The sequence below is a fragment of the Lagopus muta genome, chromosome 25 (genome assembly GCF_023343835.1).
Source record: "Lagopus muta isolate bLagMut1 chromosome 25, bLagMut1 primary, whole genome shotgun sequence".
NCBI lineage: Eukaryota > Metazoa > Chordata > Aves > Galliformes > Phasianidae > Lagopus > Lagopus muta.
In genome coordinates, this window is record NC_064457.1 from 4732029 (window position 1) to 4750677 (window position 18649).

The 18649-nt window shown below is 50.8% G+C and overlaps 2 protein-coding genes and 2 gene segments (V, D, J or C); 3 read left to right on the top strand and 1 right to left on the bottom strand.

Annotated features, from left to right (window-relative positions):
• LOC125684493 (M1-specific T cell receptor alpha chain-like) overlaps positions 1-4823 on the top strand; it is a 46644-nt gene extending 41821 nt beyond the window's left edge. Inside the window, exon 3 of the transcript XR_007373299.1 lies at positions 4415-4823. The gene's annotated coding sequence lies outside the window, so the exon portion shown is untranslated. The remainder of the gene's footprint in view (positions 1-4414) is intronic.
• On the top strand, positions 1888-4420 carry LOC125684496 (T cell receptor alpha variable 4-like). The segment is given in 2 exon segments: positions 1888-1976; positions 2384-4420. Coding segments are annotated over 2 exon segments (580 nt in total).
• Positions 4824-8009: 3186 nt separating the features above from the next.
• LOC125684401 (T cell receptor alpha variable 4-like) lies at positions 8010-8728 on the top strand. The segment is given in 2 exon segments: positions 8010-8091; positions 8256-8728. Coding segments are annotated over 2 exon segments (525 nt in total).
• Positions 8729-9570: 842 nt separating this feature from the next.
• On the bottom strand, positions 9571-10100 carry LOC125684522 (feather keratin Cos1-2-like). Its single transcript, XM_048926711.1, has one exon. The coding sequence runs from the start codon at positions 9947-9949 to the stop codon at positions 9644-9646; it is 306 nt and encodes a 101-aa protein (XP_048782668.1). The 5' UTR covers positions 9950-10100; the 3' UTR covers positions 9571-9643.
• Between the last annotated feature and the right edge of the window lie 8549 nt (positions 10101-18649).

Here is an 18649-nt window from a genome sequence, read left to right on the forward strand (position 1 = left end):
TCTTCAGAAGGCAGAAGAAAGAGGATCCAGGGAACAACATGCCAACTTTATTCCCTTTGCTCCTTCCTACAGTGTTTCAGAGGAAATATCTCGATATTAGTATGTCAAACATACTAAGGACAAGACAGTGATTAGCAGCAGCCAGCCTGCTTACACACAGAGCAAAGCATGCCTGAGCAACCTCAATCCATCCTGTACAAGACTGAAAAATGCAGGGCAGTGAATGTTACGTGCTTAGATTTTGGTGAGAGAATTTTGACTGCCTTTTTGTAGTCCCCTCACAACCAAAAGGGTGAGTTCTGGCAAGGGTAAGTGTACAATAATGCGGGTGGAAAACTAGATGATCTGCTGGGCTCAGGCTGTGCTAACTGCTATTCATAGTAGAGCTGGGGACAGGAATCTATAAAGGGGTCCCTCGGGGATCAGTGCTGCACCAGCAGTGTTTAACTTCCCATGAATGCTCTCCATGACTAAACAAAGTGCACTATAAGCATGTGGGGGGGGGGACCCATGAATGGGAAGAGCTGTCAGGACCTCATGAAACAGGCTGAGAGAAAAGGGGAGCCAATCAGGAATCCTACAGAAACAGACACCAAAGGAGTACATGGCAATGATGGGAAGAAATAAATGTCACCATTCACACTAGCTGATGAGGAATCAAGAAAACACCACTTGCATGAAGGCAAACCTGGACGTGGAAAGTGATGCAGTTGTGAATCAGGATACGGACAGGGGTTGGTGTGAGACAGACCTATACTATCTCATACTGGGATATGTGTGAACATACGAGGAGTGACAGAGCCGAGTGCAGTGGGCCATTCATATCTGCTTGATCAATGTGATCAATCCCCGCAGAGATTCTTGTACTCTTATGAATCTTTTCTTAATTCTGCACCATCTCTCTCTGTCCTGTGTGCACTGGATGGACAAATATCCAGTTACTGGAGAGTGGCATGAGTAGATTTAATGCCAGCTGCTGGAAGCACCACGCTTTGAAGATGTCTTTGGCATGTGCTGTGTGCTGCTACAAGAAGAGAGGTCCATGATCGTCTAACAAAACAGGGGTGGTTCTTGAGCCACAACCAAATGCAGCAGGGGCAGGTTTTATCCCCATAACCACCCAGCTGTACTGCCGAGAGAGAGAGATGTGGCATTCAGCACAAGCAGGTGGAGTCAATTCACTGCTCACACAATTCACTGCTCACACACTGCGTGTGGGCTGATGGGGGTAGGGATGGATTGACTAAACAACCAAAAACGAGATTTTACGGAGTGAATGTCTCTGAGATCCGGGCTCAGCTTTGGATCCGGCTGAACACTGGTCAGGGATTCTGTGCCTCCAGCCTCCCTCTTGGCTTCTCCCACACATTCGAAGCCCGATGCTGCACATTCCCAGCGGCCCGCTCGGCGCCGCTGCCGGCCTTTCTCGGGCTCCTCGAGCGGCGACAGCAGCACCACGGGCAGCAGCAGCTGCGGGACCCGAGGAGCTCTCGGGGTGCCGCGTTCCGGGCAGCAGCACACGACCCGTTCCCGCTGCCGGGCTTTGGATCTGCGGCATCGCTGTGCACAGCGGTGGAGTAGGATTCGGCCGCGTTGCGCTCCCCGACCATTCCAGTCCCGTCTGTGTTACCGCCTGACACGCTCGCTTGGGACACTGCAGGCGAGCAGCTGCTTTCTTCTATACTGCAGGGGCTTTTGCAGCTGTTCCTCAGCTCTCCGCCTACACCGCAGAGCCCTGGCTGCGCTGCAGGACACGCAGAACCCAAACCCCGTTACCCGCGCAAAGGCGCCCAGCACTGGCAGCCCGCAGCAAGCCCGAGTGCCGCCGGCGCAGGGCGCAGCCCCGGGGCGGAGCTGGCGGCGGCGGCGGCGGGGAGGAGGCGGCGCGGGTGGAGCAGAGCCGGGGCTGGTGGGGGCAGCGCGGCGCGGGCGGCGGAGCGGCGGGATGCGGCAGTGCCGGGCCGCGGTGCTGCTGGGTGCGCGGGGCTGCCGCCGGCGGGGCCGGACTGCGGGGGTTGCGGGGGGCCGGGGCCGCACTCGCCTCTGTCTATCTGGCTTCTTTCCGACGAGCGAGGGCACCTCTCTATCCTCTGGCATGAAATTCCTGAAATTCGCTTGCCTCTGGTTGTCCGTTTCGTTTCTGACCTCGTGCTCTTCTCTCCTCTGCATTCAGCCTGCCTTTCTCCACAGAGCTCAGCCCGCGGTTCTCTCCCGTCTGCCCTTTCCCCCTGCTCTCCTGCCTATAGATAGCCCTTCCCACACTGGTGCTTACTTCACGACCTTTTAACCTCAGTGGCTTTTCCTGCTGGCTTGGATCCCGTGTTATATTTTCTGTAGCAGCAAAGGAATTTTCTGAGTTTACTTCTTCTTATCTTCTCATCAGTGGCTGTGAGCAGAGCCCAGGTGCAGCAGGAGCCTTCGGTAGAGACCAGCGAGGGCATCGGCATCAACATCACCTGCTCACATCCCAAAACACAGTTCAGCGAAGTCATTCAGTGGTACCGTCAGCTCCCGGGCCGAGGCCCCGCATTCCTCGTCAGCGCCGTTAAAGGCTCCAAGGAGGTGCCGGACCCGGAGGGGCAGCTGTGGGTGTCGGCAGACCGCCGCTCCAGCGTCCAGCGTCCTGCGGCTCTCCCGGCCCCGGCTCGGGGACGCGGCGCTGTATTACTGCGCCTTGGGCGCACGGGAAGCGAAGCCGGGGCTGCGGCCGGGCACGAACCGCTTGGGGCGGGCCGGGGGCGCAGTGCCGTCCGGGCCCGCAGGGGGCGCTGCCGCTCCCCCCTCCCGGCCCCGCCGAGCTGGCAGTGCTGACATGGAACGCGTCCCTCGCACCGCTCGGCATCCTCCGGAGAAAGGCGTTCCAGCTGCACACTTTCATGAGTGCTGGTGTCACAGCCATCTGCATGTGATCTCCTCAGTGGCTCTGTTTTGAGAGTATGAGACTGTGTGACAAGATTCAGGGCCTCTGGCAGTGAGGTGTGAATTCAGCTGAGGCCACTGTAAGGTGTGTTCACAGGGAGGGCTACAGGCTCGTGAAGGCTGTGGATCAAGTCCCTTATCAGCTTAAAGGGAATTACAAGTAAAATGAAACTGATAAACAAAGCACAGGATGACCCCGATCTCTAACCAAATAGGATGACAATTGGTGAAACTATACCTCTTCAGCTATAGATGATCAGCTTCAGCTTCAGCTATGGGGAACTCCATGTGTTAGATTTGAATTAGATGAGGTTGAGCTCTGTAAGTGACAAGAGACAAGATGAAAATGAAAATTAGGATTGCTCTAGAGGGACTTGTGGGGCTATGCAAACATTTTAAAGAGTGGCTAGGGAATGGTGAGAGAGGAGAGGGGAGGAATAAGGGGATGCACTGTAGGGAAAAAGGACAAAAGTTCCAGTCAGTACATCTGCATATATGGATGAGCCCTGTGCCTGATCAATGCAGTCCATCCTGTCTCCTTATTAAATCCTGACTTGTCTGTGCAACACTGAAACTGGGCTCTCTTTCTCATGTGGGAGCCATGAGAAAGCCAGAGAGGAGGAACAGGGCTTGGCTCTGAGCTTCGGGCTTATAAGAGAACTGGTGTTGTTACCTGTGGGTGTTGCTATGGCAATGAGTGCCCTGCCTGTGCAGCCAGCCGAGTCATTTCCGGCAGCTCTGTCGTCTTGGGGCTGGGAGGTGGTTTTCTGCCTCTTGCTCACTCACAAACAGGAGGCTCGGTCTCAGCATGCTTCAGTAAGAAGTAAAAACTTCCTTCCCTAAGTTCCATGTAGAAATCTCAGGGTTGGGAGGAGCAGAGAAGATGATGCATGGTTTTCTAGTAGTAATTCTTCCATACAAATGCTTTCCACATGATGAAATCCTCACATTATCATGTGCAGTCCAGGGCTGCCCTTCAATCCTAGCAACTTGAGATCACTATTAAAAGGATCTCATGGAGGCTGGGACTGGGATGCAGGTAACATTAGTGACACTGAAGAGGGAAATGAGTTTTCTTCCACACAGCCATGTTGTGTGGGCAGCACCAGAGCTGCCAAAAATCTGTGCACATCCCCCCTGGTCAAGATTTAAAAATGCAATCTTTGTGTTGGTCCCATAGAACTCAGGTTGGCTATGGGGAAATTATACACCCAAAAGAAGGGAATACAAGGAAAAGAGAGAAAAGGGTAGAAAATGGGGAATTGAGCATGGTGGGCACCTTCTGCCATCATAGTGTCTGGAAATTCGGAAGAGATCAAAGCACCCAGAAGTGATGGAGACTGCATCACAGCTGAGGATGCTGTCAATTGCTGCAGAGGTAGAGGTTCCCACAGAGGTGTTCTGTAGGTATGCACTGACGTTGAGGCCAAGCAGGGCTGCAATCATGGGGAGAGATTTAATGATGACAGTATGGTTTTTACTGTGCCTGACACAGGGCTGCTTTCAGGTGATGGCTGGTGAGGTCGTACCATTGGATGGGCATGGCACCCACTGTTCGTAGCAGGGCATGTCTCAGAGAGGTAAGAGGGTTTCTTGACTTGATCCAGAGAGGAGAGGACACTTTTGTTGTTAGTATGATGGCCCTGCACTGCTCTAGACCTGGGAGTGCTATAGACAAAAGAGACCATGCTCTGTAGTCCATGTAATGAATGGAAAACATCCCAGCTAATGATACGGGCTGTGTGGCTGTTTCCACTTACGCTGCCTTTTCATTTTCTGGACTCTGTTACACCCATTCCCTCACAGAAGCTTCTTCTGAGTATTAGGATTGAGAGGACCGAGGATTTCTGAGCCAAGTATGAGTCAGAAGAGAAAAAGTTAGGAACAAGAAAAATTCTATACTTGAGACTATCATTTGTATTTTTCTTCCAGGATCGCTCTTGTGGTAAAGAATGGGTGAATGGATGCCTGAGAAGGATGAACACGTTGAAGGATGTACACTTTGTGTACACGTGTCTGTGGAAGAAGTGAGAGAGAGAGGAGATGGAGAGAGATTGATTCCAGCAGTGATCAGCAGAGGACATGAGAGCACCACGTAAGCCAGGAAATGGCATCCTGTGTGAAGTCTGCTGCTGCTCTTACTGAGCTGGAAAACCTCACTCTGACATCACCTTCTTCTGAAAGCACAGGGCCATGGCAAAGGAGAACAGGACTTTTCTGATTCAGTGCATTCTCCTGGGCTAAACAGAGCATCCCAGCTGTCACATGCTCCTGTTTGTCATTATCTGCTCCATGTCTCTCCTGACCCTGGCCTCACCTTTGTCACAGCAGGGAGCGATCAGTACCTGTGGGTCTCAACATGGTCCTTGTTGCCTGGCTACAGGCTGGGTACCAGGAATATCACTGTCAGTTTCTACTGGGATGAGGGGCCTCTTCTGGGACTGGCCTGCGGGGATCCCGTCAGGCTTTATTCTGGGCTTTATGGTTCCTGTTGTCATCATCGTCCTTACACTGTGCTTTTCATGATAGTTTCCTACATCTGCATCACCTCCAGAGTTCTCTCTATTCCCTCTGCTTTCACTCACCAGAAGGCATTCTTCACCTGTCCCTGCCATCTCAGCATGGATCCCCTTCTATCAGAGGCCAAGGCCAGATCCAAACATAGCTTACCATGAAAGCTCCATCCTTTGAATGCACTGGACCTTCAAGGAGCCTGACAAGGCAGGAGGAGAATAGTAGGTTGGGCTGTAGAGATGTACACTTGCAGCAGAGCAAGGGGAGGACTGTGCTACTGTGTCCTTGGCGAGGGGTAAGAGCTCTTCTTTGTGGTTACACTGGGCTTTGATGGGCTTGGTTCTGATGCTCTTTGTCCTGTGGTCCCACCTGAGCCAGCACTGCCTGATACAACAGCTGGCCTGAGGAGAGATGCTGCCATCCTGATGTCACGTAGAAATGATTTTCAGTGCCATTGCTGTGCTGCTGGCATCACACAGAATCTGATTGAAAGAAAAGCCCTCACAAAACAGATCCGTAGGCTGTGCTGATGTGTGAAGTTGCATGTGTGTGTGTGGGCATCAGAGATACTGCATAGAGCACAAAGGCTATTTCATACCTGGCACACAGGGAATATGAGAGGATCTTGGTGTCTGGGGAATGACACTCCAGTGTGAGTCCTTTATTTGGGTTTGTGCATGCCATGTGTGACTAGGGGAAGTACAAAGATCCTATTGAGTGCAGAAACATCTCACACTCTCATTGCCATGTTCCAGTGGAAATGAGGATATCTGCTCTCACACGGAATCTTCAGTGCAGAAGGGTTGAAGGGTTGGGGCACTTTGAATGCCTTACATTTCCTGAGCCTGAGGAGAACAGTTCCGTGCTTGGGGAAGACATGACACCACTGAGAAGCCATGAGTGTTTAGGCATGAGTTCCTGTCTTGGGCTTTCCTGTACCCATGGGAGTGTTGAGTTCAGAGGGACTGTGGGCTGCAATCTGTGGCCTACTGTAGCTGGTAGCACTGCTGACTGGCGAAAGCCCTTGACCATAGGCAACTTGGCAAATTAATGGCAGGACCAGGAGCTCTGTGACAGCTGCTGGGACCACACAGAGAAGCTCAGTGATGGGTGAGTGGAAGGGATGGGAAAGTGGAATAGACACAGAGGGTGAACCCCAAGAAAACTATACCTTCCCTGTTCTTGATGGCCTTTGGAAATGCCTTTCTCTGAGTTTCCTTCCCCAATATTGCTCCTCCCAAAGCCAAAGGAGTAGAAAGAGGATCCAGGCAACAACATGCCAACAGCATGAAAAGAGTATATGGAAATGATGGGAAGAAATAAATGTCATTATTCACACCAGCTGATGTGATATCAAGAAACCACAGGTCTGTTTCCAGGAAGATGAACCTGGCCTTTGCAAGAGATGCAGCTGTGAATCAGGACATGGACAGGGATTGGTGTGAGACAGACCTATAGAATTGCTGTTTGGAATATACATGGAAAGGGTTTAACGTATGAGAACATGTGCAGGCGGAGCCCATCAGATCTGGTTGAGCCATATGATTGATCCCCACAGACTCTCCTGTCCCCATAATCAGTCTTTTCTTAACTCTGCACCATCTTACTGTGTCCTGTGTACTATGGATGGATAAATTAGCAGTTACTGGGGAGACTGGCATGAGTGGTTTTGGTGCTGGAGTCAGACTGGGGCTGAAGATGTCCCTGCCATGTGCTGTGTTACTACAGAAGAGGGGTCCATAATTGTGTAGTGAAACAGGGGTGGTTCTTGAGCACCAACCAAATGTGGCAGGGGCAGGTTTTATCCCCATAACCACCCGGCTGTACTGCCAAGCGTGAGAGAGATGTGGCATTAGCAAGTGCAGCTGGAGTTGGGGATGGACTGTCTGAATCCCCCTGCAAACACGATTTTACGGAGTGGATGTCTCTGAGATCCGGGCTCAGCTTTGGATCCGATTAAAACACTGTCAGAAAATTTGTAACCGTGGCTACAGGCTCCCTCTAGGCTTCTTCCACGCTTTCAAATCCTGATGCTCCACTTGCCCTGCCTCCAGTTCGGCTCCGCTGCCGGCCTTTCTCGGGCTCCTCGAGCGGCGACAGCAGCACCACGGGCGGCAGCAGCTGCGGGACCCGGGGCTCGGGGAGCTCTCGGGGTGCCGCGTTCCCGGGCAGCAGCACACGACCCGTTTCCGATGCCGGGCTTTGGATCTGCGGCAGCGCCGGGCACAGCGTGAGGAGCAGGATTCGGCCGCGTCGTTCTCCCCGACCGTTCCCGTCCTGTCTGCCCTCGCCAGCCCTCCTCTCTACGGATGCTTCAGGAGGGCAGCTTGTTTCCCCTGTGCCAGAGGAGGTTTCCCAGCCGTTGCCCAGATCTCCGCCTACACCGCAGAGTCCGGGCTACGCTGAAGTACACGCAAAGCTCAAGCCCCGTTACACGCGCACAGGCGCCCAGCACTGGCAGCCCGCAGCAAGCCCGAGTGCCGCCGGCGCAGGGCGCAGCCCCGGGGCGGAGCTGGCGGCGGCGGCGGTGGCGGGGAGGAGGCGGCGCGGGCGGAGCAGAGCCGGGGCTGGCGGGGGCAGCGCGGCGCGGGCGGCGGAGCGGCGGGATGCTGCAGTGCCGGGCCGCGGGGCTGCCGGGGCTGGCCGCGGTGCTCCTGGGTGCGCGGGGCTGCCGCCGGCGGGGCCGGACTGCGGGGCTGGGGTCGCGAATGCCTCTGTCCCTTCGGCTCCTTTCCGACCTCGTGCACCTCTCTCTTCATGCAAGACATTGCTATGGGAGAAAATGATTTTTCTGATTTTGCTGCTTCTTTTCTTCTCGGCAGTGACTGTGAGCAGAGCCCAGGTGCAGCAGGAGCCGTTGGTAGAGACCAGCGAGGGCACCGGCATCAACATCACCTGCTCACACCCCAACATACAGTCACATGAATACATCCAGTGGTACCGTCAGCTTCCAGGCCAAGGACCAGCATTCCTCGTCAGCGCTGTCAAAGGCTCCAAGGAGGTGCCGGACCCGGAGGGGCAGCTGTGGGTGTCGGCAGACCGCCGCTCCAGCGCCCTGTGTCTCGCCCGGCCCCGGCTCGGGGACGCGGCGCTGTATTACTGCGCCGTGGGCGCACGGAAGCGAAGCCGGGGCTGCGGCCGGGCACGAACAGCTTGGGGCGGGGCGGGGGCGCAGTGCCGTCCGGGCCTGCAGGGGGCGCTGCCTGCATGGCCGCCAAACTCCATCCTGACCGGGGTGCGCCGCCCTGAGCTCTACACAGAAACGAGCTCTGCTCCCATAGCAGCCACTGACTGAGGCCCATGTCGGTCAGAGTTACTTTTGAGTTGGACGAGATGGCATTACAGACAACGCAAGCTGTGTCTGACAACGGAAAGACATTCACACAGTTCTATTTCATCTCGTGCTCTCTGCTTCTTCCCCAGTGCAGTACATCTCAGAGCAGAAGAGCCCTGTTCTTACGAGCCTACAGCGTTGCTTATTCCCATGACCTTCCACACAGTCACAGCTTTTCCTGTGAGCACTGCAGAGGCTGTGTTCTCTCTTGTGCAGGTAGCTGTATGCATGAACGCTACAGTCAGAGGCCAATAGTTGCCTCCTCTGGCACTGCCAGGTGTGTGTTGTTCAGCTACAAGAGACAATGCTGAAGAGACAAGCCTCTGCAGTATCTCATACCCTCGCATTCTTTTGGGAATGGAGAAGGATCTCTATAAACATTCATCCTATACCTGCCAGGAGCAAATCCATTCTCTCTGGGCATCTTTGGAGGCCACACACGATGAGAAAGAATATCAAAGACTTACACTAAGATGCAGAAATCTTTAATGAATTTTTAAATAGGAAAATGAGATCACTCAGAGCAGAGGCTCCACAGTACAGGATTCCCATGATCCCATGTTTGTTTGAGTTCATGCTAGGCACGTGTCTTATTTTCTAGCAGAGAATGGACTGGTTCTGAGGAAACTCACATCTCACAGGATCATAGGAAAGAACAAATCAGAGAAAAAGTGGAGACAAAGATAGGTAGGAATGAGGAATGGCAGCTGAGACATGAGGCAAGTTGACATAAAGCCCAGGATTGCCTCTTCCTGACAGCAGTTCATAGAATAGCTGAGGATGGTCAGGTAATCTGAACGCAGGGGCTTGAAGATGTCTTGTTGATCCAGAACCACGTTCCTGTTTTCTGGAACAATTTCTCCAGGACCAGCAGCTTCAGCAGGGCGGGCACCTTCTGCCACAGGAGCGGCTGCCCAAGCCGGACAAGTCAAAGCCCCCCGAGGTGATGGGCACGCCCTCAGAGCTGAGGATGCGGCCAACAGCAGCGGAGGTGGAGGAGCCCACAACGGTGTTCTGTGGGAAGGAGCTGAGGATGGGTCCGGGCAGGGTCACCACCACGGGAGAGGGCTCAATGGCAATGGTGGAGTCCTGGCACTGCCTGACACAGGGCTCATTGCAGCTGCTGGCCAGAGGGGTCGGGCCGCAGGGCCGGCATGGCACACACTGGGTGTAGCAGGACATGACTTGGGACTGGAGGTGCACCTGGAAAGGATAGATAGAATGAAAAAGAGAACCAAGGTATGGGAAGGGTAGCTTGAGTCAAGGAGCCAAGGCAACTTCTCGGGATAGAGGAGAAGGCTGTGACAGCTGGCCACATCCCTTCATTGTGCCAGGGCCCTAGAAAGAGCAGTATGGACCAGGGAGACTCTCATGGACTGCATAAATCTACAGCCATGTGAGCTGTGTCCCAAGCACTCTCTGCACTGACATTATCCCCTCTATGGTCTCCCATAGCATGGAGCTCCACTATCTGATAACATTTCTATTGAGGCAAAATCTCACTAAGAATTAGAAAGAGGTCTTCACACTTACCTCGTTCCCAACAAGAAGGAGACAAGAGAAGAGGATAGGATAGCTGGGATCTGGGTTGCCTTTTATACTGGTCCTTCATTGCTGCAGGCCCAGAGACACCCTTGATAGAGGCAATAATTTTCTGACAAGCCCAGCTGGAATGCATGCCAGCCCTTCTCATCATATGGGCTGTGTTTTGATTTCCTGCAGTGCTACCTTTTCATTTCCAGATTATTTGCCGTGCTCATTCTCTAATGAAGGATTCTTTGAAGTGCTGCAGTGAAAGGCCCAAAGATTTGTAGGGCAGGATTGCACTGGTGAGGCAGATGGCTCGGCTCAAGTGCTGGATGGGTCCAGAGCAGGCAAGTGACTTCAGCCTGGTTCACTGCAGTGGGGCTGTTGGATGTACCATCCTCAGGAAGAAGCTCCAGCAAGCATCAGCTGGTTCCTGTACATGAGGATTAGGCTTGTGATTCTCTTATCTTGGCTTTTCCATTTTTGTGTGTTTTCTGCCTGGATCTAACACTACCTCATGTAACAGTGCCCTCAGAAAAGAGTCTATGACTGTTTTGGATTGTGCCATCTCTGTGCAATCTTTCAGCTTACAAAAAAAACCAACACAATACAAAACATTTTCACAGACTTGTAGAATATTTTGTGTTGAATGTTCCTTAAAGATCATCCGGTTCTTTTTCCTCCACAAGCAGGCATACTTTCCACTAGATCACATGTCTTGGAGTCCCATCCAGCCCATCGCTGAACACTTCCCACAGTGGGGCATCCACCACATCTCTGGGCAACCTGTTCCAGTGCCTCAACATCCTCACAGTAAAGAATTTCTTCCTCATATCTCACCTAATTCTGCTCTTTTTTACTTGAAAGCCATTGCACCTTGTCCTGTCATTACTTCCACTGATTAAGAATCCCTCCCCATCTCTCTTGTGAGCACTCTTCACATAATGGAATGCTGCTCTCAAGTCTCCCCCTCACTAGGATAAACAACAACAAATCTCTCATAGCAGAAGTTCTCCAGCTGTCTGACCACCTTCATGGCCCTTCTCTGGAGTCACTCCAACAGGTCAGTATCTTTCTTATGCTGGGGATGCACAGCTGAACGCTCTATTTTCTGTGGGGTTTCACAAAAGCAGGGGGGAAATTCACATTCCTTGCTCTCCTGGTTGCACTTCTTCAGATAGTCTCTCATAGTTACAGTGGGTGCACTCAATCCCTGTGTTCATGTCATTGAGAAGCTGTTTAATAATAACATAGATAATGGGATCGAGTGCATCTTCAGCAAGTTTGCAGATGACACCAAGTTTAGTGGTGCAGTTGATATAACAGAATGAAGAGATCCATCCAAAGGGACCTGCGCAAGCTTGAAGGATGAACCCTTATGAACACCATGAGGTTCAACAAGGCCAAGTGTAAGTTGTATCGATAGAGACTGAGAGAAGGACGTCTTGACAGCAGCCCTGCAAAGAAGAACTTAGGGATCCTGGTAGATGAAAAACTTGACATGAGCCAGGAGTGCGCACTTGCAGCCCAGAAGTCCAAAATTATCCAGGGCTGGATGAAAAGGGAGGTGCCCAGCTGGGCAAGGTAGGTGATTGTCAGTCCCATCTGGAGAACTGTATCTGGTTATGCAGCCCCAGATACACCCTTTTGCTGACTTGGTGGTGAAGTGCTGGAAGAGGCAGCCCAGAGAATTTGTGGGTGCCCTATCACCCACATTCAAGGCTAGGTTGGATGGAGACCTGGTAACTTGTTCTCATGCCTGATTTAGCTGTTGTCATCTGTGCCCTCAGCATGTTATTTGAAACTAGATGACCTTTGAGATCCCTTCCAAACCAAGGCCTTCAGTGATTCTATGAGTTCATGGTCACTGCTGCCAAGGCTGTCTTTGATTTTCAGATTTCCAACAAACCCCTCATGGCTGATGAGATAGTGTCCTGCATAAAGATATTTTCTTTCACATCACACAGCAAGGTAAGGACTGATTTTTTTCCTTATAGTGTAATCAAGGATTTCTTTCTCAGCTTTAAGAGACAGTGCATGAAAGATGAATCTCTTCAGTGTGTCCCAACCTTCACTGCCTAGAGAGGTGAAAGAGTGCCCTCAGCTAATTCCCACCAAAGCAATTGTTTTTTCCTAAGACCATTTCTATGCAGTTGTAAGCATAACAGGCAGAAACGCTCGAGAATGCATCAAAGTAAAAGCCTCTAGTGTGGTAAGCAGCAGGAGAAAACAAGACACTGTTACCCTATAAAAAGAGGAGTTCCTATGGGGGATCCATCTACCAGTCCCAAAAATGGAGAGAGACAAATATGTCAGTCCAGACTGTTTGTAGGAGGATCTAAAACAGATCTTTGAGGAAAAAAGATTGTAAAGAAACTTGAGAGCAAGAGTGAGTGGAAGAGAGTAATGGTAGACATTGGCCTGCTGTCAGAGAAGCCAGGGTCGACATTTCCTCTCGTGTGCAACCAAGGCCAACATGGCAGGTACTGGGCATGGCAGGCACTGGTCATAGGAGGACATGGATCAGAGCTGAAGTTTTACCTCCCAGAGACTGCAGGCAGAAAACAGAGCACAGGGACACGTGAGGAGCAGTTTGTCTTCCTGCCAGGAGCACTCAATGGACCATTTTGGCTGCCTGGTAGAATCACAGAATTGTAGAGATTGGAAGGGACATCTTAACATCATCTAATTCAACTCCCATGCTAAAGCGTGTTTCCTAGATCAGGCAGAACAGGAAAGCACCCAGGTGGGTTTTCAGTATCTCCCGGGAAAGAGACACCAAAGGCTCCCTGGGCAGCTGGTTCCAGTGCTCTGCTCTTTCATGCTCAAAGTAAAGAAGTCCTTTCCCATGTTCGGATGGTATTCCTGTTTGTGCCTGTTCCCACACTGGGCACTACTGAAACAATCCTGGTCCCATCCTCTTGACACCTTCCCTTTCGGTATTTATAAGCACTGATACGATCCTCTCTTTGACTCCTCCAAGTTAACAATCCCAGGAATCTCAGCCTTTAATCCAAAGGAAGATGCTTATGGCCGTATAAAAATGAACAGAAGGGTAAAAGATTGTCTTCACTTTATGCAGGTGTGATATGAAAAGCCTGGCCAGATGCAACAAGGCTGCTGTCTCTGTCAGTGGAAAATCCATCTCAGCCAAGCCCCACACAGGCATCAGCAAAGGACGTGGGAGAAGGGCTTCAGACTCACGTGGATACCAGGAAGAAAGAGGTGAGAAATGTTGATTAGAGGGTGAAGGAATCGAGCTGCCTTTAATGGAGACCCTGCAATGCCCCAGGCCCAGGCCCAGCTTCATGGAAGTGACAATTTTCTGTAGAGCTTGTGATGAATGGAAAACAGTCCATGACATGAGCTGTGTGGCTGCTTCCCTTCATGCTCTTGTTCATTTTCTGGCTTGTGCCACAACCATTCTGTCATGCAGGCTTCTTCTGAGTGCTGGGATTGAGAGGCCATAGCTCTTCTGGGCCAGGAACGAGTGAGTGATGGCAGAGAACTCAAAGTGCTGAGATGGATCCATCTCAGGCAAGTGATGCTGGCCTGGGCTGGATCTATAATTCCAGTATCAATTTACATCTCCATACAGGGAAAAATTTTATACATTATGCTTTGAAAATCATTCCATCAAAAAAAACCATGCCTAGACAAAATGGTTTGGCATTTGCCAGATGTAACACTTTTTTTGGAAACATTACATGTACTTGTTGTTATCCAGAGAGAACCACTATGACGTCCAGTTAGATTTTTCCACTATTGGAGAACTACCCTGCTTCCATGTTCCAGGAAACACAATCACCCACACATTCTCTACTGTGCTTCTCTTCAGTCTCCCTCAGTCCTGTTGCCTTGATGGTCTGGCTCTGATGAGATGGGCCCAGACGATATTGCTTATAGCCTTATTGTTTGTTACCTGGAGAAAAAAGGCCAATCTCCCCCTTGCTACAACCTCCTTTCAGGCAGTTGTAGAGAGTGATAAGGTCACTCCTCAGTCTCCTATTCTCCAGACTAAACAGTCCCAGTTCCCTCTGGCTTTCTTCATAAGAATTCACAGCTTCATTGCCCTTCTCTGGACATGCTCCATTACCTCAAGTCAGGAGACAAAACTGAACACAGTACTCAAAGAGCAGCTTCACCAGTGCTGAGAAAAGAGGGATGGTCTCCTCCCTAGTCCTGCTGGACATTCTATACTATTTCTGATACAAGCCAGTACGACACCAGCATTCTTGACCACCTAAGCACACACACTGCTGGCTCACATTCAGCCAGCTATCAGTCAGTGTCCCCAGAACCTTTTCCTCCGTACAGCTTTCCAGCCACTCTGCCCCAAGCCTGTAGCCATTCCTGAAGTAGCTGTCACCAACGAGCAGGACTTGGCATATGGCCTTGTTCATGGTCACTTCATCCCAAATTGGTGTTATCTAAAACTTGCTGAAAGTGCACTCAATTCCTTCATCCAGATCAGTAACAGCGACACCGAAGTGGAGCGTCCCCAACACTGATCTCTGGGAATCACCACACATGACATGTCTCCAGCTGGATTTAAATCCATCCACTATCACTCTCTGGGCCAGCTTTTTGCCCAGCCAACAGAATACCTAGCCACGGTCTGTCAGCATCTCCAGGAATATACTGTGGGAGACGGAGTGAAGGGCAATCTAGGTAGACTATGTCAACAATGACAGGATGAGGGGAAATGGTTTTAAACTGTAAAAGCGTATATTTAGGCTAGATATCAGGAAGAAATTCTTTACAGTGAGGGATAGTGAGACACTGTCACAAGTTGGCCAAGTGAGGTTGTAAATGCCCCTGTCATGGAATCACCCAAGGGCAGGCTGGATCGGACTTGGAGCAACCTGGTATAGAGGGAAGTGTCCTTGCCTATCAGAGGAGGGGTTGGAACTAGATGATCTTAAAGGTCCCTTCCAATTCAAATCATTCTATGATTCGATGGTTCTATGACATGTCTAAGCAGAGATTCAGCAAGGCAAGGTCTAACTGGCATTGTTTATGGAGTAAGTAGGGATGACTTACTCTGCTTCAAAAGACAGTGCCTGAAAGATGAGATCTCTGCAGTGTGTGCTGGTCTGCAATATCTAGAGCAGTGATCTATGCACAGATGGAGGGGGGGGAGAAATAAACAGGGAAGGGCACACAAAAGGATGCAGCAAATATTTAATGAGTCTGAAGAAGGAAATCAAATCACCCCAAGAGTGGACACTGAGTGTGGGGAGTGGCAGGAACAGACAAGAATCATTCCTATGGCAGCATTGCCACAGGGCCCAGATTTACCCTCCAAGAATTATAGAGAGGCAAGCAGGTAGCTCACAGCTGGTTTTGAATGTACTAAAAGAGGTCTCTGAGGGGAAAAGACAGCAGTGATATTAGACAGGAAAAGACAGGGAAAGACAGTATTGATAGACTTTCTCCATGTTGGCAGAGAAGTCAGTCTGGCCTCTTACTTTCTTGTTCTGTCCAGTGCCGTGTTCAGCGTTCATGGCTGCCTTTGTCTGGGGCAGTGTCCAGCACCTTTGGCTGGGGGGGCACTTCTGCCACATTACCGGAAATGCAGGAGGGGTCAAAGCCCCCCGAGGTGACGGGCACACCCTCAGAGCTGAGGATGCTGCCAACAGCAGCGGAGGTGGAGGATCCCATAACACCTTGTTCTGCAGGAAGGAGCTGAGGATGGGTCCGGGCAGGGTCACCACCGCGGGAGAGGGCTGGATGATGATGGTGGAGTTCTGGCACTGCCTGACACAGGGCTCATTGCAGCTGCTGGCCAGGAGGTGGGGACACAGGGCCTGCATGGCACACACTGGGTTTAGCAGGACATGTCTTGGGACTGGAGGTCTACCCAGGTGAAGGGGCATCTCGCATGAGGAGCAAACTGCAATCATGCCATGAGGGAGCTAAGGTATATACACCTCTGGGAGATGGATACTTAAGGGTTTTTGGTTTCATCCTGCCAGAGCCTAGAAATAACCAGCAGGATCTATGCAGCTACTGTCCAGACTCTAGCTCATAAAGTTTCTCAGTTCAGGTGCAGATTGCCTCCGTGACAAATCTTCTCAACACTTCACTCTCCCATGAAAAGCAGTCCCAAGATTTGGCATGGGACAGAACTGAGAGCAGCTGAGTCCTCCATTTGGAGGAGGAGGTCAGTAAGAAGGGGCTTTACACTCACCTGGTTCCCATGGAGAAGGCCGTAAGAGTAGTAGATGAGAGGGCAATTAGATGCACTGCCTTTTGTAGTGGACTCAAGCTGATCCATGTCCAGAGGCATCATTTCCAGCAGTGATTATTTTCTGACAAGTTCATCTTGAATGCAAAACATTCCAGACTGTACGTTGGTTTCCTGTGCATTGCAATTTCATTGCCCACATTATGCTACGTTTGATCCTCATTGAAGGCATCTTTTCAGTGGCAAGAAAGGAGACTCCTAAGATTGAGCTGCTGCACAGCTCCTGAGTGTGACCTCATCCCACCTCACAGTGCTCTCAGGAAAATCCTGCTGCCCTCTTTTGCCTCTTCCTATTCTGCCCCAGACATGAGAACGTAGGGACAGAAGTTGTGCAGGATCTGTTACAGATTCCAGAAGAAAAGCATGACAGTAAATTGTGAAATAAAGTGGTGGTTTTAGTAAGACATAATAGGAAGAGGTCTAGAGTCAGCAAATAAATCCCAACTCCCTTCTGGTGCTGGGAACCCCATCTTTGTTCTGCATCAGACAGAACCAGTGGATTTACCCAAGTCACACTGTGCAGAACATTTCCATAGAGAGCTCCATCTTCTCCTTCAATGATGGAACTCTGTTTCTGTCATTATACCCTCCAGCACACGGAGCACAGCTGGGCATGGTGCACTCCAGCTGATTCCATTATTGCAGTTCCTCAGGGATAAGGGAAGGGCTGCTCAATTCCTAAATGCATTGCCCCACAGATTGTCTAGCCATGGATGCTGGGAAGAACACATCAGATGCATTCCTTTCACTCCTTCCTACAGTGTTTCAGAGGAAATATCTTCAGATGCCATTGTTAAATATGCAAAGGACAACACAATGATTCACAGCAGCCAGCCTGGTTGTGCAGAAGGTAAATCACATACAAGATTGAAAAACTGAGGACAGTGAACGTTGTATGCTTAGATTTTGGTGAGACTGCTTTGGCTGCCTGTTGTATAGTCCCCACACAACCACATGAGTGAGTTGTGGCGAGGGTTAATGCATAGTTATGTAGGCGGAAAACTGGATGATCTGCTGTGCTCTAACGGTTGTGGCTGCAATTCAGAGTACAGCTAGGGACTGGAATCTATTACAGGGTCTCTCACAGATCAGTGCTGTACCAGTGGTCTTTAATTTTCCATACTTGCTCTTCATGACTGGACAAAGGGCACTATGAGCATGTGTGTGGAGGGCCCCTGAATGGGAAGAGTTGTCAGAACATCATGAAACAGGATGAGAGAAAAGGGGAGCCAATCAAGCAGCATACAGAGACAAACAGACACTCAAGGATAGCATAGAAATGATGGAAAGAAATAAATTCTCACATTCACCCAAGCTGATGAGGAATCTAGAAACCACAGGTCTGTTTCCAGGAAGATGAACCTGGCCTTTGCAAGAGATGCAGCTGTGAATCAGGACATGTACAGGGATTGGTGTGAGACAGACTTATAATATATCATGTTGGGGTATACAGAGAAAGACATGAACATATGAGGAGTGATAGAGGGGCATGCAGCAGGGGCCCCTCAGATCTGGTTGAGCCATGTGACTGATCATCACAGTCTGTTGTGTCCTTTCAATTACTCTTTTCTTAACTCTGCACCATCTCACTCTGTCCTGTGCACACCGGATGGAGAAATTACCAGTTACTGGGGAGAGTGGCATGAGTGGTTTTGGTGCCAAACTGGGGAGTCAGAAGGGGGCTAAAGATGTCCCTGCTGTGTGCTGTGTGCTGCTACAAGAGCAGGGGCCCATGATTGTCTAATGGAACAGGGGTGGTTCTTGAGCCACAACCCAACATGGCAAGGGCAAGTTTTTATCCCCATAACCACCCAGCTGTACTGGCAAGGGTGAGGGAAATGTGGCATTTAGTACATGCAGCTGAAGCCAATTGACTGCTCACAGGCTGTGTGTGGGCTGATGAGGGTGGGGATGGATTGGCTGAATCCTCCCTAAAAGAGATTTTACGGTGTGAATGTCTCTGTGATCCGGACTCAGCTTTGGATCCAGCTGAACACTGTCAGGGAATCTATAACCATGCCATTCAAAGCCTGATGCTCCACACTCACAGCCCCCCATCCCGGCGCTGCTTCCGGCCCTTCTCGGGCTCCTCGAGCGGCGACAGC